Source organism: Xenopus tropicalis, chromosome 8 (assembly GCF_000004195.4).
Source record: "Xenopus tropicalis strain Nigerian chromosome 8, UCB_Xtro_10.0, whole genome shotgun sequence".
NCBI classification, from domain to species: Eukaryota; Metazoa; Chordata; class Amphibia; order Anura; family Pipidae; genus Xenopus; species Xenopus tropicalis.
Genome location: NC_030684.2, coordinates 110,668,231 through 110,690,163, shown reverse-complemented (window position 1 = coordinate 110,690,163; position 21,933 = coordinate 110,668,231). Strand labels below are relative to the sequence as shown.

General features: G+C 38.5%; 1 protein-coding gene across 1 annotated transcript; it reads left to right on the top strand.

Moving 5' to 3' along the window:
• The first annotated feature begins 2,625 nt into the window (after window positions 1-2,625).
• Window positions 2,626-17,945, top strand: arhgap11a.1 (Rho GTPase activating protein 11A, gene 1). The gene is made up of 11 exons (NM_001127991.1): window positions 2,626-3,090; window positions 5,353-5,423; window positions 6,600-6,696; window positions 7,519-7,775; window positions 8,460-8,623; window positions 10,718-10,864; window positions 13,560-13,730; window positions 14,289-14,427; window positions 15,134-15,239; window positions 15,458-15,581; window positions 16,063-17,945. The coding sequence occupies exons 1-11, from the start codon at window positions 2,950-2,952 to the stop codon at window positions 17,484-17,486; spliced, it is 2,841 nt and encodes a 946-aa protein (NP_001121463.1). The 5' UTR covers window positions 2,626-2,949; the 3' UTR covers window positions 17,487-17,945.
• Window positions 17,946-21,933: the final 3,988 nt, after the last annotated feature.

Genomic DNA, 21,933 nt, shown 5'->3' with positions numbered 1-21,933 from the left:
ACCATAATGCCTAACTTCTAGTTGATCCAGAGGAAGGCAAAAAACCCCAGTGGATAATAAAGATGGTTAGATAGAAGCACAGTAAAGAGAGTTGGTTAGTAGTAGTTGGTTAGTAGTTAGCTGGTATTGCATTTTGCACAATATTATATGGTTCCACAAACCCAAGCAACAGTTTTTAGCAAATCATGAAAGGTTGGAGTAGTTGGTGGGTGCAACAAAGGATAAGCGAGAGACAATACCAGATAAGTGTTTTGATCTCATATGTTTCAACCTTATAAAGTTTGTAAATAAGGAACACATGGAAAAATTATTAAGGGCAGTTTTTACATTAGCATACAGAATAGGTAAATTGACAGTTCCATCAAGGAAGTCAGACAGCCTGTAGATATCAGAATTTTAGTAAATACTACTTTATATTTAATTAGAAAGTAAAAAACTGACCAAGTTAAGTAATAGGGTAAGGCAAAGGCCCAATTTTAATGCATCAGGATAGTCATGATATAGTGTTTAGAAGTTGGTTTGGATAATAAATTGGGCACTCATTCTTTGAGAATATGAGAAAGCTCATTAGCAGCAAGAAATATGTCAGGTGAGAAATTGAAAATAGTTGGGGCCTGGAGCAAAATTGCACAGTTGGGGGTAGAAGGAAATCAGCTTAAACTGCACATACACAAGCAGGGTCTGTGTTAGTGGTGAGACCCGAAGAATGCTTGCTTGCAGCGAACATGTCGGCTAGGTACGCAGCTGTGCTGCTCTTTTAGGTTGGGGTTAGCGATAGGGACAGTTTTTAAACTTAGAGACTATGCGATAAGGGAGAGAAGAGGGGGGTAGAGGCAGGCCAGTTAAGGGGGCTTTTATAGCCAGGGAGGGTGTAGTTCTCCTTTAAGCTGCAAGTCTCAGTTCCCCCAAGAGACCTGTTTAGTTACAATTGTATCGAAGTGTAGGTGTTGCCTGTTATGTTTTCTGGGCTCTCTGCCAAAAGCCACTTATTTAACTAAGGTTAAGAAATGTATCTTTTTTAGCATTCATTGCAGATTAAAGGGTTATTAGGGACTTTACAGTAAAAATCTGGGACTGTGGGCTGAGCTGTTAAAATCTGGGGTGTCCCGCAAAAAGTATTATCTAAGGTTGAGAACAGTATCTTTTTTAGCGTTCATTGCAGATCAAATGGAAACAAGGGACTTTTCAGTAAGAATCTGGGACTGTGGGCTGAGCTGTTAAAATTGTGACTGTCCCACAAAAATCAGAACAGTGGGGAGGTATGCTTTATAGTTATTTGCAAATTGCTGGCACCCCCAAGTGACTTTTATCGCTTACCTTGTTCCCCGGGCTGGTGAAAACTGCACCAGCCCGGGGTACCTGTAGCGAGCGATTCCTTCTTCCGCGTTTCTTCAGCCAGTGAAATCCCTGGGCTGGCGCATGCACAGTAGAGTAAAAAGCCAACTTTGTTGTTAAAGTTCGGCTTTTCACTCTAATGCGCATGAGTAAGCACACCAACGCGGAAGAAGGAAGCGCTTGCAGGTACCCCGGGCTGGTGCTGTTCTCTCTTAACAGAGACACCAGCCCGGGGTACAAGGTAAGCGATTAAAGTCACTTGGAGGTGCCTTTCCTTCTCCCCTCTTTTTTAATGGCGAAATGCGTCAGTAAAGAGAAAGTGCCAGAGGGTGGGGCTATGCCCAGGCTTAGTAGACTGTGATTGTATGGTTAGGCTTGCGCAGAAAACTTTGGTATGGACCATGGGGCGCGAGGAGAAGAGAGAAACCAGGGAAAGCAGCTCAAGAGGCTCTGGCCTTTCCCTTGGTGGATACTTTAAAAAACTTACATGTGTCTTAACTGGGCCACATTTGGTGGAAGGGAATTGCTCTAGATGTTGCTTAATAAAGCTGTTACCTCCCTTATTTTTCCCACAAGATTCTGTGATATTTGATTATTAGGATGGCTTTGTTGAGGTTGGTTTTGTTTGTGTAGGAGCAGTAATAGCTAGGAAGCATAGCACATTTAGGCCTTCAGACAGTGGCTACAGCAGGGGCACAGGCATGTGCGCACAATGTACTATTGTTGTTTCATTGGGGCCCCATTCTTCTTGTTCGCTGGGTTCAGTATCACCATGACACATAGGTGCCCGCTGGGCTAACAATTAATTACTCTACATTGCCTTGTAACTGTATTTATTATTACTGCACATTCTCCACTTCTACTAATCTATTCTTCTAACATACAGCGCAGCATATACAAGTTACACTATAAAGAGGTAAATATACAGAACTGCAAAATCGTGTGTGTACATGTTCGGGCGGGGGTTCTGCGCTTCCGGCGCACATTGCCTAAGCTTGTACAACTCACAACTGTTACATTGTGCTGCAAGGCATTATATGTGTCCGCCGCCTCAGTCTGTCACGCAACTTGCCTAATTGTTCTTTTTAATTTTTAACTCCTCCCACTAACGTCTCCGTAACGTCTCTCCTGTCAGGCGCACGCAGGGCAGCCCCGTCACCATAGCAACGCGGGGGCCTCGGATTTGAACCTACTGCTGACCAATGAGCGTGAGAGGGGGTGGTGGCTGAGCGGGAGAGAGGAAAGGAAGAGAAAATATCGGTGGGATAGAAAGTTAAGACGGAAAGTGGCGAATAGAAGGAGAAATGGCAAGTGAAGTAGTTGGGAATGTAAAGTGCTGAATTGTTAATGGCGAGAGGAGAAGCCATTGTGTGTGTGAGTGAGGGGGAGTGTGAATGCAGGCTGCTGTGCGGGACTCTTAGGGCCCCTCGCCTGTAGCTTGTGTAGCAGATTGCTAGTAAGTTAGTGGAGGGCCCGGGAAGTGTATGAAGGAAATGAGAAGATAGACATAAAGCGTGGGAGAAGCTTGCCGCTGCACAACATACGGTACAGAGTTCAGTGCGCACAGTTTGAATGAACGCAGCCATTGTAGGTGGGTTATAGAAGGGCAGCAGGATGAAGCAGCCAACCGAGCACCGCGGCCTCGCCAAACTCGCTGTCGTGCAACATCTGCGCTCATGTGGCATCAAAATCAAGAACTGGAACAGCAAGCAGCGTCCTGAGCTTGGCAAAGCGACTGCCCAGGTCCTGCTCAGTGTGAGTATATATACTGTACTGTCCTTATTTATATGCCCTGCCTCTGTACAGTGTGAGTATATATACTGTACTATCCTTATTTATATGCCCTGCCTCTGTACAGTGTGAGTATATATACTGTACTGTCCTTATGTATATGCCCTGCCTCTGTACAGTGTGAGTATATATACTGTGCTATCCTTTATATGCCCTGCCTCTGTACAGTGTGAGTATATATACTGTACTGTCCTTATTTATATGCCCTGCCTCTGTACAGTGTGAGTATATATACTGTACTATCCTTATTTATATGCCCTGCCTCTGTACAGTGTGAGTATATATACTGTACTGTCCTTATGTATATGCCCTGCCTCTGTACAGTGTGAGTATATATACTGTGCTATCCTTTATATGCCCTGCCTCTGTACAGTGTGAGTATATATACTGTACTGTCCTTATTTATATGCCCTGCCTGCCTCTGTACAGTGTGAGTATATATAGTACTATACTGTGCTTATTTACATGCTACGACCCTCCCTCTGTACAGTGTGAGTATACTTGGTATATTTCTTTAAACAGTACTAACCTGGTGCTTGTGTAACTACAGAAGTAACGTTCATTAGTTACAATCTAGTACATCTAGTGTGGCACAGTGTGAGTATGAAAGTCATCTTTGTTACTACCCTAGAGCTGCAGAGTGTACATTTGCGCCATGCGTCTTTATAAGATACTCATCTGGTACTGTATGTGAACATAGTTGTCATGGTTCTTTACAGGTTACTACATCGGGCCTGCAGACTGATTATAGAAGAAATGTCGGGGTACCACCCTAGCACTGCAGATTGTTAAGCCTAGTTCTACAGACTGGAAATATAGTAATTGTTGTGTAGATAGGTTGATTGATACTCTAGTCCTACATAGTGGGAGCTTAGAAGTAATGTTTGGACTAGCCTGGTCCTGCAGAGTGTGAGTATAAAGGTAATGTTTGTTTATCTGAGGCAATGAAACTAGTGCTGAAAATGTATGCTGGGGCCCTGGGTACAGGAGTTGTGTTTGAACAACTTTTTTCCATTTAATTAATGGATTTAAAAATCTGAGGAGCCCTTGGGCAGAATAAGGGTCAAAAAAATCTCACAAAAGGCCAAATCCAGCCCAGGAAACCAGTTAGCCTGCCTTGCTTTATGCTGTGAAAGTTGTTGTGTTATTTGTTATTCCAATTTTCAAGTGCCAGATTTTTGTATGATTGTCACACAAAGGAATCTATGGAGCCTGTGAGCCAACTGAGAGCCATAAACCCTTGGAGGACTGTATACAGCCCACAGTGCATTGTATTATGATTACTTAAAAACATTTTTATTTTTTGGTGTTACTGTTCCTTTAAGATGCTGTTTGATGTCATTAAGCCTAGTTAACAGAAAGCAGTTTCTGTCTCTTATTTGTATTTTTGTTATTACATCTTTCAATTCAGCCTTCAGGTTTTAATGAGATGTGTCCATTTTATCAGCAGCTATGTGATAGTTTAGTGCCAAACTGGAAAGCTACAGATGAAATATTTTAATTCAAAAATTATCCAAATAACCTATTGCAAATTCTTAGAGTTTCCACTTTCTACCTTATAATCAAAGTTAATTTTAAGAGAACATCTTTGACTGTGAATGAATCTAATTCAGAGGAATTGCAGCATACATGAAAGGGCCTTGCAACCTGTTTTTGAAGTTTGGCATGTGTAGACTTGAGAAAATCATGGTTATAACTTCATTACTACAGGGGCTACAATCTGTGCGCCTCCCCGTGGAAATATTTGTTTTGAATCGTACAATTTATTGTCTGCTTTCACTGCAGATTTACACGGAACCCTTTCAAATTATTGACATAAAAAAACATTTCCCTAGTGGTTTTTGTTTCAGTTCTGGAGTAGTTTTGTCTCGCATGCTGGTAGCAGGAAACAGCTATGGCTAAAACATAATAGAAAAGGAAATGTGACTTAACCACAACACTTATGAGCAAAAAGACACTTTTTTTCCAGACCTTTTTCTAGTATGATTGCTATCATTTTAACTGTTTAGTAACTGTTTTCTTTTGCTAACTCCAGTTTGAGATATATATATATATATATATCTACTAAATATTATATATATTATGTATATATATATTATGTATGTATAATATATATATATATATATATATAAATATATATATATATAGTAGAATGATACAGATTATGTTTATGTAATGTTTTAAAGTTGATATTGAGATACATGTTATTTTTGTGTATCTTTACAGGGAAAAGTCTTTGGTACACCCCTACATTCCTTACCTTATCAGTACTTGCCAGAGTATGGAAATGTACCAGTGTGAGTACTACACTTTTTTTTTTCTTTCTGTGATTTTCTATATTTTTATTAATAGAGTTATGTCTATGTAAGTGCACAAAAGATTTTTTTAAAAAATAAATAAAATTACCCCACACTTCACTATAAACTTTAAGAGAAAACTAGATCCTAGTCTTATGCACATTAAAGGGAAAAGGCGTGCAGTTAGTAGAGACACGTTTGGTCCCACTGACTTGACCTGTTAAGGCAGTGTGCCCTTGTGTCAGCCCTAACTAAGTGAAACAAGTACATTCTCTGCAGGTTATCTCATCTGTAGCAGCCTCCCTGGTTCACTTTTCCTATGAACCCTAACCCTCCATTTTCTTCTTCTCCTTCTGCTTTTCCATTGATCCCTTGTGGCTGTCCAGGACTGTTTACATGCACAGTATGATCAAAGACAAGGAACCACTTAAGGGCTGTGGCACACGGGAGATTAGTCGCCCGCGACAAATCTCCCTTTTCGTGGGTGACTAATCTACCCATGTGCCACAGCCCTAAATGGTTAAGCCAAAGAAAAGTAGTAGCCTGTTGTAAGGCTTGAAAGCTGGAAAATGACCTAACTCGCCATTGGATCAAATGGCACCTTAACTGTTACCACTCCTTTATACTGGCCACCAAATAACTGTGGGTGCACGCTGGGTTACCACCTTAATGCCCAGTACTAACAAGAAGACAGACCCATAATGGAAAATAGCACCCAAATCAGGGCTTAAATTGCACTGGTGGATACACCACAAGCCCCTCCCCGAAAGCAAAAGTGACATAAAACCACATATTTACAAAATATGATATACCCTTAAATATGCACATGATTAAACACAGCTTGTGGTACTAGCATAGGATATGGTTAATAGAATGTTTGCCATAAACAAAGACGTTGTTAATCAAAAACTGGCAGAAACTAGCAGTTCATTTAGTTGGTACATGCCATGCAGAGTCTGGGCAAGTTCATACATATCTAAAATATGAATTGTAGTAACATTATAACAGTTCTTTTGTTTGTCAAAAGCCCACATATCTGTAATATAGATTAAAAAAATTACCTAACTTGACAGTATACTACAAGTACAGGATACTGAATTAAAAATGTTTTTAAAATAAGTGAAGATATTCGTTATCATGTTGGCAGGTGTAACTTTCACACTGTTCCTTTTACAGGATCTTAGTTATTGTTTGTAAATCTTTGGAGAAGCATTTAAACACTGAAGGGCTTTTTAGGAAGTCTGGCTCTGTCGCGCGACAGAAACTACTAAAGGTAAGAAAGCTATTGCAAGGCATGACTTTCAATGTGTAGATATCAATATTAAAAACGAGTGCAGATTGAGGGGTTCCGAGAAAACTCGGCATTGTTAGCCTTGTCTTCAACTTATTATATTGACAAATGCAATGATTAACTTAAGAAGAGAACTAAAGCTTAACAAAGCAGTAGTCCAGTGATATGTCCTGTACCTCTAGATGCCCCCAGTAATTCCCCATCTTTTTTGCTGATGCACAGCGCATGCTTTGTGCTGCACTCCAGTACCTGGGTTTAGGGGCTGACTCGCAATATTAAATATATATATATATATATATATATATATATATATATATATATATATATATATATATATATATATATATATATATATATATATATATATATATATATATATATATATATATAAATTTAGTTCTACAGTAAATGGTAGCATAGAAAACAGTGCATTCTGTATCAGAATGTATTAATATTCAACCCTGTAGCATCAGCTACTATGCGGTTTTGATATCTTCCTATGACCCTTACATTAGCTTGTCGGCAGCAACCCAGAGCACACTGAGTATGTGTATTGCCACTGGCTCACAGGAGACAGTCTTACAAAATCGAAGATGGTGAGCTCCTGTGGACAGTGTTTGCACACACGTGCATTGTGAATATGGGGATATATTGAAGTGCCATCAGCCAAATGTTTTCCTGCCTAACTTTTTGCTTCCTTAGCTTTGTAGGTAGGCAACAGGGTTTCTATAGTTCAAGAGGTAAGTTAGATCATAAAATGCTTTGCTTCCTTTGATTTTTAACCAGTGTTCTGGATTGTTTCAGACTAAAATAGACAATGGAGAAAATTGTCTGACCACTGCACTTCCCTGTGATGTTGCTGGCATCCTTAAGCAGTTCTTCAGAGAGCTACCTGAGCCTGTACTGCCTACAGATCTCCAAGATGCATTTTACAAAGCCCAACATTTAAGCACTGACTCTGAAAGGATATCTGCAACAATGCTTCTTACCTGCCTCATACCAGAAAGAACTGTTCAAATATTACAATACTTTTTTAGCTTTTTGCATGCTGTGGCTTTGAGGTAAGTATTTGAAAGCAACTATTTGATTAGAAAATATTCGCTTGTGGCTTTTGTAGATGAAAATATTCAGGTTATGTTGCATGGAACTGCATATAAGCCAATAATTGACAGTGGAATAATAACTGGTGTTTTGCTTATAAATCTAGTGGGTACATTTGTTTTCAGGGAGAATTTTTTTAGTGGGTTATTGTTTGGGTGAATACTTTATTAGACCATAGGTACAACTCCTAGTATAACCACTGCCAGCATTACAAATGCCTGACTGTATATGATGTATATATGATACAGAGACTCTCATTGGTCAATTTGGGTGTATACATACTCTTAATTTTGTGTATTACTATGTATCTCTAAAAGTATTTTTTTACATATATGCACTGGCTTATTTCTAGTCAAATTTAGTCTTAGTGACAATCCAACATATTGCACTGCTTTGTCGCTATGCATTATTTTTTGTTAGCATCTGGCCAGCTTTTAATTTTTGGGCAATAGAAGGCATTTCCAGAAACTCACTTACTAGATTCTTTAGTTTAGATTTCTCCTAAGCATGGAATTCTGTCTATCTTATCGACAGAATATAAATTGTGAGTTTTGCAGGATGTGAGGATTGTATCCTTACAACCCAGTATGACAGTGAGTTCTGTTCATATTAAAAATAAAAAAATTATATAATTTTTTTTATAGATCTGATGCAAACAAGATGAACAGCAACAACCTGGCAGTAATATTTGCTCCTAATCTCTTGCATTCAAATGATGATGGAGAGAAGATTTCTCCAAGTACAGAGAAGAAGCTGCGTGTACAAGCTGCAGTAGTACGAACGCTAATTGACCAGGCAGCAGATATTGGTGAGTTAAATTACCTCTGGGCTTGCTTGTTTCTTGATTTTAAAGGAGAAGGAAAGGCTAAGTCACTTGGGGGTGCCAAAATGTTAGGCACCCCCAAGTGACTTAGAGCGCCTACCTTGTACCCCGGGCTGGTGCCCCTGTACGGGGGGAACAGCACCAGCCCGGGGCACCTGTAGACACTGCTTCCTCCTTCCTTTGCGCGCTGCCGGCGAAATCCGCCGGCCGGCGCATGCGAGGAGGAAGGAGGAAGCGCCGGCAGCTACCCCGGGCTGGTGCTGTTCCCTCCGTACAGGGGCACCAGCCCGGGGTACAAGGTAGGCGATCTAAGTCACTTGGGGGTGCCTAACATTTTGGCACCCCCAAGTGACTTAGCCTTTCCTTCTCCTTTAATATGGAATAATGTTCCTTCAAACTATTTAGTTACCTTTGTTAATTATATATTTTCAGCACAACCAGCATGATTAATAATTACTAATAGATTGTCACTAGGTGGGGCATGCAATGGAAGCTATCTGCAGAGAATGCTTTCTTGAATTCCTTGTGCATATTCCTACCCTCTAAATAAACAAAAATAGTAGCAGTTTGTCTCCATAGACTTCGTACTGCTATAAGAATGTAATTTTGACTAAAAACAATGTGTAATTGTGTAGCAGTTTTGTTGATGTTTTATATTTTAACTGAAGGATATCTTTTAAAGGGATACTGTCATGATTTTTATGGTGTACTTTTTATTTTTAAATTACACTGTTTACATAGCAAATAATTCACTGCCATTTAACATTTTATTCTTGCACCAACAAATGTATTTTTAGCTGTAATGGTGTGTAGGCGCCATCTCAGTGCATTGTGCCTGAGTCTGAGCTTTCGGTAGGAGCCAGCGCTACACATTAGAACTGATTTCAGGCAACCTATTGTTTCTCTTACTCTCATGTAACTGGAGGAGTCCCAAGTTGGACTTGGATTTCTTGCTATTGTGTGCTATTCTGATATCTACTGGGTGCTGCTGTCTTGCCACCTTCCTATTGTTCTACTGATTGGCTGCTGGGAGGGGGGTGATATTTTTCCAACTTGCAGTAAAGTGTGACTGAAGTTTTATCAGAGCACAGATCACATGGCTGTAGCACCCTGGGAAATGAAGATCATGTTTTCCCATGACAATATTCCTTTAGGGAATTAAAAGAAGTTCTAGCATCCCTTAAAGGACATGTATAGCCTACATTTGCCTACAATGTATATCAGTTGGGAATGTCTCCCCCACCCAAATGGCATTATTTGTATTGCATATATCCCCTCCGCTTGCCAGCACCATCACATTTTCCTAAAGCAAATAGCAGCTTTCACCTAGTGGCCATTTTCCCTCTGATACATAATCAGTTACATTTAAATCTGCAAACAGCATACACACACACAGACCCTTATTCAGCATACATTTCATCATTTGATACAAGTTCTGCTTTGTTTGAGCTGAGCTCAGGCGAGAAAGGAGAAAAAAATTGAAGCAGACAGCTAGAGCTGAGTTCCTATGGGAACCAGCAATGCCATCTCTTCACTGGCTGCTAGACTGGGGCGTGTTTAGCAATCTGAGCTTAGAACAACTGAGCATGCCCACAAGCCAACAGCCAAAGCAAATTCCCGAGGAAGGGGGGTAGAGTGGGATTACAGGAGGAGAAGTAGCAACAAAAAGCGAATGGCACTCAGAGCTGCAAAAAAAGGGAGCAAGCCCTTTAAGACCTTTATTGCGGAGGTGCACCTTTTTGTTGCTACTTTATTTTTTGGGAGGGTGCCGATCCCTCCAGCAGTGTGCACCGGGTGTTTAATTATTTGGAGAGCCAAAGGGTGTGCGGCATAAGTCTCTGTTTTGCTTACAGGGGAGAAGGAAATCTAAGTGATTAAGGGGATGCTGCAGCCTTACTATTAACCTCTAGACAACCAGTGTGGCAGGTATTGAAAGATTTCTAAGAGGCTGTTCACTGATTAAATTTTTGTGTGTGGGGTTTACATGTCCTTTAAAGTGTCTATGCTAAAAGCAACTTTTAAAAAAATATCCTGAAAGATGATTATTGCCTTCTGTTGAGCATTACATTTTGTTTTTAGGCTGTGTGCCTGATTTTATCACGGAAAAGATCCCAGGAATGCTGGGTGTCGACTTGGTTACTGACACACCTTTGCCAGAGGGATCTGAAGAAGGTGATGAAGTATCTCCAGGAGAAAGGAAAAGGAGAAGGCGTCGAAGTATGGGTGGTGGGTATACACAAATAAAACTCATTTGTGCTTTCTGATGTATGATTCATGATAAACTGACACAGATAAGCTATACGCTATAGATTGCATACCTCCAGACTTTTTTGTAAACATTGGCAATAGATTTATTTCTATCATATCATCATTTGCTTGCCCAGTGTCTTTGGGACATTAAAGGTGCCACATGAGAGAGACTTACCTTGCAATTTACATGTTGAAATTAAGTTACCATATATTTACTGCAACCTTGTGTCGGGCATTAGTTGGTCATTGGTATGCATTTTAACACTAAACTCCAACACAGTTGGCATCAAACCTAGTTATCTTTGGTGCCCGCAAGGATAGATCTGAATCAAAGTAATGCTTTTAATGTAGATTAGTTACATCCTTTTCTCCCTACAAACAACACAACCTTTATTTGCCCACATAACTAGAGAAATTGATTGCCATTGTGCAATTTCTGCCTGTGTAAATATAAATAATTTAAATTAAAAAAGTAGATATTTAATATGGCAAAGCATTGTAAGCCCATGCCATTTTAATGTCCCTTATTGTTACAGGTGTCCTACATTACCTATTTGGTGTACAAAAGTTACTGTGTATAAGGTGTGAGTAGTAAGGACATGTTTCATTTAGTCTATATTTACGAGCTCTAGGGACAAACCCAGAAGCATATATTTACTGCAGCCTTTTTTCACCTTTGCCTACATCTCTGCAGCAATTTTTTACTGGTTACTGAGTTTAGGGTGAAGACAAATTATTAGAAATAGGCAGAAATCAGGATACAATACCAGTTTTTTTGTTTTTTTTTTTGTTGCTTTCCTTCTCATCTCCTACCTGCATCTCACTGTAATAGAAAACTCTCTACAGAAGCTGGAAGGACTGAATGGTGTATTTGTATTTGCAGAAGCACCCGGTCCTACTGGCTATTAACAGCAAATGCAGTGGAGGAAGAATTTTTTTTTTTTTTGTTCCCCCAGATGGTTTTTTTTTTTTTTTATGAGCAAACACTGAAATTAGTTGGATTTGGCTTAATCCAGTCCAGTACCTGCAGTCAGACTTCACCGGTGCTATGTTCTGCTGACATCCCTAATAAATGTATTATCATACAATAATAAAACTCCAATGCTAGCCATGTGTCCCATTCTAATCCATGGTAAGTGAACAGCTCAGGGGATCGGCAGACAAAAGTCACCTCTTTTTATTTATTACTACCGAACAGTGACAGGTTGTTTTTTACCAGAGGACAGCAGTGGTCAGATCACCCATGTGCCATAGCCCTAAGGGCATTAATAATAAGCTAATGCAACTTTGTTGTTCCTGGTTAACTCTCAGTGTGTTCATTATTGAGCCAAATCTTTAGGCTTTACTACCGCTTACTGTAAGTTAGCTCAAATAGCAGAATCCTCTGCCTGCTACTTTCCTCTAGTATTATCATGTTACTAATCAATTTGTTGCAGACTTCACTGGTTTTCAAGCAGCCATGTAGTCTCAATATAAAGTAATAACTAACCATGCAAAATTAGTTTTTTAGTGTTACTTGCTTTTAAAGCAAATACACTGCTTCTTTTTTTCAACCAATAAATGATGTTTAAAGCATCATCATTTTAGGTAACACTGCTGCTTGTAGTTATATGCCCTGACATGCTGCTCAGTTTATGTCTTACATTTCAGAATATGTTAGTGGAGCTTTGAATAAGCTTAAAACTAACAGAACACCTACATCCACACCCCAACCAGACAGGAGTGGTAGGTATTTAGTGTATTGCTCTGCCAGTTTTATTTTTAACCAACATCTGCTCTATACTTTCTTGTCTTTTTACATTAGCCAAATTCACATGTATAGGTGAAGTGAGTGGCCATATAAACAATAATTCTGATTACTGTTCTCTAACCTTCCTGCTTTAAAACAATGCTGTCTTAACATTTTTCATTGCTTAGTCTTGTGCTAGTTGGCTGTGGCTCTGGGCAGTGTTAAAGGGAATCTGTCATGGATTTTCATCTACTGTAAATCACATCTTTTGCGGTAATCATGGCTCCTCTAATATACAGTATTACCTTAAGCTTCCCCCCAAGCAATATGGACATTGGTATAGGATCTATTATCTGGAATGCTTGGGTCCTGAGGTTTTCTGTATAGGGGCTTTTTCTGTAGTTTGAATCACCATACAAATCTGAATAAACCCAATAGGATTGTTTTGCTACCAATATGGATTTCTGCAGCTTAGTTAGCTTGGGTGCTGCACTGTTCATACAAAGGAAATCATTTGTAAAACTTAGAATAATTCAGAGCTTTCTGGATAATGGGTTTCAAAATAAATGTTTGCATACCTGCATATCATTCTAGAGAAAGGTTACCTTAAAAATAACTTTCAGTGATTTCAGTTGAAAAAAGGACACTGAAATTAGGTTCTATTATTAGTAGTCCTAGTTAAAAAAAAAAAAAAGTCACTAGTGTCATTAGAGACATTTGTGTTGTAGAATATATGTAAAATTGCCAATATAAACTGTTTAATGATGGGCTCCCTGTAAACTACCCTGAACTCAAATATTGCTTCTGGAAATGCTGTGATTGTCTGTAGCATGGGACTAACGTAATCCGTATTCTGTCTGTCAGTCATTCCTTATAAATGAAGCTACAATGTAGAGATGATTTGGGGAATGGGCAAATAACATATTTTATTACATCTTTCAGTTTTGAGTTCAATGGTGACACCATTAATTCTAACACCAAACTCCAAGAGAAAGCTTCCTGTAGAGTCTGTGCAAGGAATTTCTAATAAAAAGAGGAAATCAATGAAACATAACCTGAATTTTGAGTTGTTACCAAGCAGCTTATTTGGTGGTGGATCTACTCCAGCCTCAGGTAAATAGTTTATGAATTGCTGCTACTTAACTGTTATTAAAGATTAAATGTGCAGACTTAACAGAAAACCTATTTAGGCTAGGGATTACTGGTGTATCAGTGGCGGATTTTTGTGACCATTTAATGCAATACTTTGTTGCATACTAACTTCTAGTAGTGCTGTAATTACGGAAATATTCCATAAATGCCTCCAATAGTAATAGCTAATGCAATATTTCAGGTGATAATCTGACCATTTGGATATTAAAAATATAGTCTGATGTGATGTATATAACTGATGTGAATTGTTAATAAACTATAATGATATCATCATTCTGGGAGATTTTGCATGGTTTATTATTTGACTGCTTTGCTTTCCTGGAGCATACAGTTTTCCTATTAAAGGCAATAAAAAAGAATTGTTTCAAGAATGGCAAACTTGCATGATTTGATTTTTGCCTATTTTAAATATTAGGATACGATTATATAATTACTATTTACATAAAAGGCAACTAAGAGTATATATAACAGCTGTCTTATTACACCATGCACATTTTAAAAATCACTTTATTTTTCCAGCTTTGTATGATGGAAGCCCCCACCTTTCCTTGGATAATTCACAAAGTTCTTTTTCCCCCTCTGTCGGCACTACCAAGCACCTTTCCAGCACAGGCAACCTGAGGAGAAGCAAGAGATATGAGAATAGAAAAGTTCAAAGGTGTGATTTTCTATAAATTCCTATATAGTGCTAAATCAACAAAAAAAAAACTGCACTCATTTCCCTTCTCCAATATGGGCCAGCATCCTCATGTTTAACTTGAAAAGGACTTTTATTATACAGCTTGGTCACTCCTTTTGTGAACAACCCAAGCTAATGGCAACTTCAGGTGCAGTTCTGCTGTATATCATCCTATGATAAACTGTATTACATGTTCTGGCTTTAAATTACTTTGGGAGGTCTCTTACTAAGCTTGCTTGGTCTGCATATGAAAGTCTTTATCCCTGATTAAGGCCTGTGGCACATGGGGCATTTTTTGGTAAGGTTGGATATAGCAGCAGTCCATCCCTTCCTATTTTTATGGATAGGGCTGTTTCAATGCAGTTCTCCACCTGAACATAGAAGTGGTCAAAGCACCCTCATGTGCTGTTAGTTTATCTGAACATAATTTACCAATGTCTGTTACTGTAAAACTGTAATGTTACTGCAGTATTTGACTGGACCTACTTGCTTGTAACTGGTTTATACCTGGCTGATCTACCTCCATGTCTTTTAATTCCCACCAACTATGTCAAAAGCATTGCTAATCCATAATTTATGTATCTGATTGCTTTTACTCTAAATGTGCTTATTTTATATATAAGTCAAAAATCGTGTGTATATGGCAGTGTTTAATAATGGGTTTTTTTGCCTTTATAAACTGCAGAGTGGACTCGGGTAAAACAGGTTGCTTTTCTCCCAAGATAAGCCGAACAGAGATGGTGCGCAGATCGCTTCGTCTTAGATTCAGTTTGGGCAAAAGCAGCAAAGATGTAAGTTCACACTGCTGTGGGGTTTCTTGTCAATAGTTTTTAGTTTGTTTCTGTGGTTTTTAATTTATAGTTTTGTGTAAGCTATACAAAATAATTACAAAGTTAATGTTTTTTAAATGTTCCAAATATAGGTGTAATAGAAGAGACATAAAGTCCATACCAAATTACTTTTGCTAACCTCTACACCTAATATACTTTTTTTTAATATATAATACTAGAGTGCAACAACCCGTTCCCAAAACATTGGCTGGCGACTTGCAAACTCACAAGAACTCAACTTGTCTGGAAATGACAAATTGGATGCGCCTCCTTTCCTTGCTAAAAGCCCATTTGTAAGTTCAGGTATGTAATAATCCACTGCCTTACAGCTGGGTAGTGTAACCAATTCTGGACTGTTATAATGTCAGTTAGTTATAGCATTTACAAACTAATATTCATATAGGGTTGTGTTGTTCCATGGTAGTTTACTTCTGTCATTGCCCTGGTCAGTTTTGCTTTTTGCTATTTTTTGTCATAAAATAAAACCATACCACAGTCGTACGCTATGCAGGTGTAGAAAGGACAGTCAGAAGGGGACTGCATCAGTGCTCCTTACCTGATGGGAATTGTTAACCTTCCAAGTAGAAATAGGGCACCTGGTACTTCTGATGGGTGGGAAGTCCCAAGTGCCCCGTACACAGGCCGATTAGCTGCCAACTTGGTCTTCATCAGCCTGTTCATTGCCTGCTTTGGTCTTGACATCAAAGCAAGGAACATAAAATGATGGTAGAAAATGTCCCATTGTGGTTAATTTTGAAAGAAATGTTTCTCCATTTTTTTATAGGCTCGAAGAAAATAAGTAAATCCGAAGAAAATCTGTTAACACCAAAATCACCACAGGAGTCAAGAATGTCATGGACAGGATCCCAGCCTTTCGTGTCAAATGGGATAAGTGGCGAGGGAACTCCACTGACTGGTTATTTTGGTGCTTCAAACTGCTACTCTGAGCCTTTTCTTGTAAGTGGAAAGCCACCAGCAATGCCTGTAGTTCCGCAAACTCTCATTAACAATTACAGGAAAGACACAGATGTAAAAGATGAGTCTTTAAATGAAGAAGACCAACACCATGCTGGGAACACAGCACTTAGAATTACAAAGGCATTTACAGAGTCTGGCAGTGATCTCCGCTTACTTGTTGGCCTTGGAGAACCTCCAGAAAAAGAAGTCTTACCAGATGATTCTCATATCTCTGGACTGCTAATGGGGACAAAGGAACTTAAAGGCACTGATAAAGATGAAGACCATTACAGTGATGGTGAGCTTACCTGTGTGCCTAAACAAGATACAGTTTTAGTACAGAATGAGAATGCTGCTTTGGAAAGAAAAGTGATTGGTAGTCCACTAAAAGATATGGGTGGAAACAGTTTGGCAGAAGAACAGCTTGAGAGTTTATTAATCACTGAGGAGGGAGATACTGTAAAGCAGAATTTCAGTGAAGACAAATTATGTGAAAGTTATTGCAAAACAACATATGAATTTTGCAGATCTACCAGTGAGTCTGCTTCCTGCCTAACTGTTGAAAATGCAGATTCAGCTGAGATGTCTTCAGTGTTGCCACCTTCGTCAAGTGAAATCATTCAGCTTTCTGAGCAGGACCAGAAAATAGAGGGCTTCTCTGAAGCACGCCCCACTGTCTTAACAGCACGTAAACCTAGCAGGGTATCAGAACACATACAACACTTTAATAAGCTCTGTTTAAATGACCACAGTGTCACGCAGAAGCAAAAGTCACCTCTGAAATTTCAACGTCCCCCAGTGCGTCAGTCTGTCAGGCGCATAAACTCACTCTCTGATATGAAGAGACAAGCAAACTGTGCCATTACCACACCAAATATGGGCTCCCCAATGGTGAAATCTATTAGCTATGATGGCTCTTTGTCTTCAGAGCACTCACTGACTGATCCCAAAATTTCATTTATTTCTGCAATGGGTCAAGAAGCCCATGGACCTCAAGCTGGTTCTTTTATTCCTGAAGAGAAAACCTGGTTTTCCAACCAGTCCCTGAAGAATGTCCCATGCACGGTTAAGTCTGTGTTAGAAGATGTAACCAATCAGGGTATTCCCAGACTACCATGCAAGAAGGCTACACCAAATAAAACTGCCCTACGAGCACTGTCTGGAAGGGACTGCAGCCATTACAGAGGCTCGCCAAGAAATCCAATTGCAAAAGTAAGCTTTCTGCCATCTTCAAAGCCTTGGGACTTATGAAGAGATTCAAGTTTTAAGTGAACCACAATCTTACCTCCCAATTTCCCGTATTCTTTTGATGGAAAAGTGGGTTCAGTTTGCACGCATGTTGCAAGCAAAGTCTTTAAAAAATGCTGTACTGTTAAATTATTGACCTCCTTCATCCTTGAAGCACCTTGTACATCTACAGTTTATAATAGACACTGTCTGGAAGCTGGAGACAGGAGATAATGGTTCTTTTATTTTCTTTCATGCATTGACAATTAAGTGCTTGCAACACAATGGAACAGAGCTGAAGATCCTTTTACTGACATTTCCAGCTTTTTTTCCCCTTTATTAATCATCTAGGTGACTTGTTAATATATGACCAGACCATCTGTCTTAACTGTTGGAGCAGAAGAAAATTTGCTGCAATGTTTTTTTTTTCCATTTTATTTTTTCCATTAAACCTTTTAAGACCTATTTTAATAACAACTTTAACATAAAATCTTATTGTCCGATGTTTCTTGAACTTTTCAGGTACAGCATCAGCTCCCAATTATTACTTGAATATATTAATGTGCAGGGCAAATTGCTGGAAAACAAAGACTGTACTGAATATTGTATCTCATCAGGATTACAATGGTTAAAAAAAAAAGTCAGTTTTTAAATTGCATAATTGTTTAGAAAAACAGCAAAACGGTTTAGAAATGTTTTCCTAATATTCTCTGCAATCTGCTTTTTATTGAAGCATCTGGAGATGTTTACATTTTAGACAATTGTTTTTATGCTTAGCATTCTGATTTGTAAATTCACTGTATTTAAGGTATGTAGGAAAGCGATTCTGGGTAATTAGGCTTGTACAAGTGTGTGTCGTGTCATTGAGTATTTATTCTTATGCTTGATGTGCAACCCTAAATCGCTGTTTTGTCATTGTCTAAACTATGTGATTGCTTTAATTACTCATTTTATGACTGAATCCTGGTAAGAGTGCATTTTGTGTATTTGCAGACCATGCCTTTGAGAGGTAAATTGGTCACAGACTGGTATGACATATGATTATTTATTTTCTTAATTTGTTCTGTGAGCTTTGAGTAAATGCAATCTTGGAACTTGTCAGATGTCCCTCAGGCACCAGTGTGGAGTATGTACATGGCCTCATACACAATATGGACTGCTGGCTCTGTTAATCTGGAAATAGCATGCCAAAGCTCTGCCTGATTTTACTCAAACCAGTTGATTTGAATTTAAGAAAAATACAGCTATTTTAAAGTTATTTCTTATTTCACTTATTTCTATCCAATTGCCAAAAATGATTAGAAATGCATACTTGTAAAGATAGTTATAGCGTGCTGAAATATAATATAGGTTTCAGCTAGTCAGACTGTTGTTCAAATGTTCGTACAGCAAATTATGCCTAATACATTGCTTTAAACTAATGTAAGGAACCAGTACCACCAAAAATACAGTATATTGGCTTCATAGATATTTCATATAATATACGGTTACCATTTTTTTTTTTGCAAAAAAAAATAAATGATGAATTTGTGTCAGATATACAGTTTATAATATGGCTGCTACATAGCCATGGGGCCTGTTGTTAGTCTGTCATAGCCCACTTTGCAGAACAGATAACAGAGAAGCTAATAATGCAACGGGTTTAAATGTTTAGGGAGAGTTTTCATGTTGAGGGACAATAACAGTGAGCGAAAAAATATTTTTTAATCATTTAAAAAGAAAAAAAAAAAAAAAAAATATATATATATATATATATATATATATATATATCTATATATATATATATATATATATATATATATATATATATCTCTTTGAAACAAATTGTCCTATTTTATGTAAGAAATGTTTCATTCTATGGTATCTAAAGAGTTGTGAATGGCATTTGGCCTGTCTTGTGTGACAGCTGAGCACATTGTGTTATCCATAGCTTATTGGTTATGCTACTGCATAAACATGTTCCTTTTTGCCCTATTTGGCTTAAATGGCTACCCCAATGGCTATGCAGCTGCTTATTTATAATAACGGTCATAGTCTTTCTATAGCATGCACGTGGTTTTTGCCATGGCAGGATAATAGTACATTATATTTAAATGCATATAAATCAGTTTTTTGGTGTTACTGGTGTTTAAGTGCTGATGACAGAGGTCAGATCTCATCCAGGGCTCTCTGTACACATATTATATGTCCATGGACCAACCCAGAGTAGTTTGAACAATTGGGTTGCAGGCAGAATATACTTTATGTGAGGCAATACTAGTGTATGGCAACCTTGGTTCGAATGATCAGAACAGCAGCAAAAGTGAAGGAAGTGCAAATTATTTTTTTCATTGCCAGATAATCCTGGTAGAGGTATTCAAAGCCTGTAGAGAAGTGCCCTTAAATGCTACTGCCATTAATAGAGGTGGTAATTGCAAGGAACCTGAAAATGTTTGGATGTGTTGTTCAGGTCGGTGAAAGGTGATTGTTTCAGGTGTGTCTTGGCCAGCTGAATTATGTGGATGGAGAATACACTGTATTTGCCATAGCGCTTAAATCCAATATGTTTGCATGGATGGCTTTTGACCTCTTTCAGCACTTGTATTTGCCCCGTGCCTTCACCCCAAACCATTTCATACTAGGCAGGACTTTGATTTAGAAACATATTTGCAGGTAGATATAATTATAAAAAATAACATTTAGCATGATTTCCAGCTTATTTGAAATATATTTTGATGATGAGGGGGTAGATTTCAGAATCTGTGCTATTAACCCTTAGGCTGTATTGGTATAGCGTAGCATATGGAACTGGGTGCAGAAACCAGTGTTTGGAAACAGGGATATATGTTTCTAATAGCTTTAACACAAATTACTACATCCCATAAAAAATTATAGATGAGTATACTGTATGCCTCAATCCGAACTGAGATAATACATTTTATTCAAATGCACATTTCTAAAGCTTTTTTTTTTTCTGTTTTGTTTTTGTTGTTTTTTCCCTGATACTTTGTAGGCATAATGTTCATTGCTGCTGAACAGTTTGTTGTATCCATTTGATGCTTCTGTTTTTTTATCTGTCAAACTTTATACAAACAGGTCCCCCCTTTTTATTAATGTTGCCATATCCCTCATGCAGGGGACAGATATCACCCCAGCTAAAGACATAATTTAGGCATAGAAACCTTTTGTACCATTAGCTCCAAGTAACAGAGGGATAATAATAGAAAATCATAGTACTAAATATTACGGCTATATTTTCTAGCTGACATTTCTGCCCTTTCAGTGATTTAACTTTGCAGAAATCAAATATTTTAGATCCATACTGAAAATAACACCATAATGGCAATATGGCTCTTTCAATCCCTAGTATTTTGTCCTTTGCCAACACCATTTCTGTTTAAAGTTGCAGTTCTATTCAAGGGAGTAACTCTGTATTAAAAGCCAGCACTTATAAAGTAGTGTAGGACAGACATATGTAGCTAGTTTCCCTTAGTAAGATGTTAGTGTTATGCTCCACATTGCGACCTAAGCAGCAGTATATTGCTCCTTCAGCAGCACAATCCGGAAAGGATTTAGTGAAAATACTTTAAAATAATGAATGAGAGCCACCATTCAACCAGCCTATAGGCTGTCCAATACTGTATGCCTTCTCTCACCCATAATGTGTCTAAAAACACACCTGCAGATTGGTAATGTTTACTGCAAATAGGTTGGTGATATATATTGTAGAGAAGATTAACATGCAGGCTTATTTCTAGCAGTGCTTCTTTACTGAAATGGTAAATAAAAGTCATGTACTCTTGTCTTTTTGTCTGTGGGTCTTTGTGGGAAAATTTGGTAGGGAAATTAATTTGAGTGGTTTGATAAAAAAAAAAAAATAGAATGGGTGGCAGGATTGGCCCATGATATCATGTCTCTGTACTGCTATTGGCAGACAGGCTCAATAGTAGCTGCCAGAAATTGACTACTTGCCTCTCGCAAACAATGAAACATGTGAGTTGGGTACAGTTAGCTAAGGAGCCCTCCTGCTATCATGCCACTGCACGGAACTCTGGAAGGGAAGAGTCAGAAATATTACAAGAGGAGCTGTTACAGTCATCAGTGACTTAAAAACAGAAAGCCAAATGCCCTACAGTGGCCTGATCAATGCCAAATTTGAGAATGAAGCATACAAGCATTTACGAGCATCTTCGCCCTGGAAGAATGGGTCCAACTCACCACACTATGCTATATGTTTATGCCACAAGACTTTAGGTTGCCATTGCTGCATAAGGTGTCTTTCCAAAATATTTATTTATGGGAATGATGGGGGTCACTGCCCCAGCACACACAAATCTATTGTTCTCTAAGGCTACAGTTTTATTGTCATTTTTTTTTTTCCCCCCTTATGTTTTCACCCAGTCCTTCACCTACTCGTATTTCAATTTCTTATTCAAACCAATGCCTGGTTGCTATGGTAAATAAGACATTAGCAACCAGATATATGCTCAGA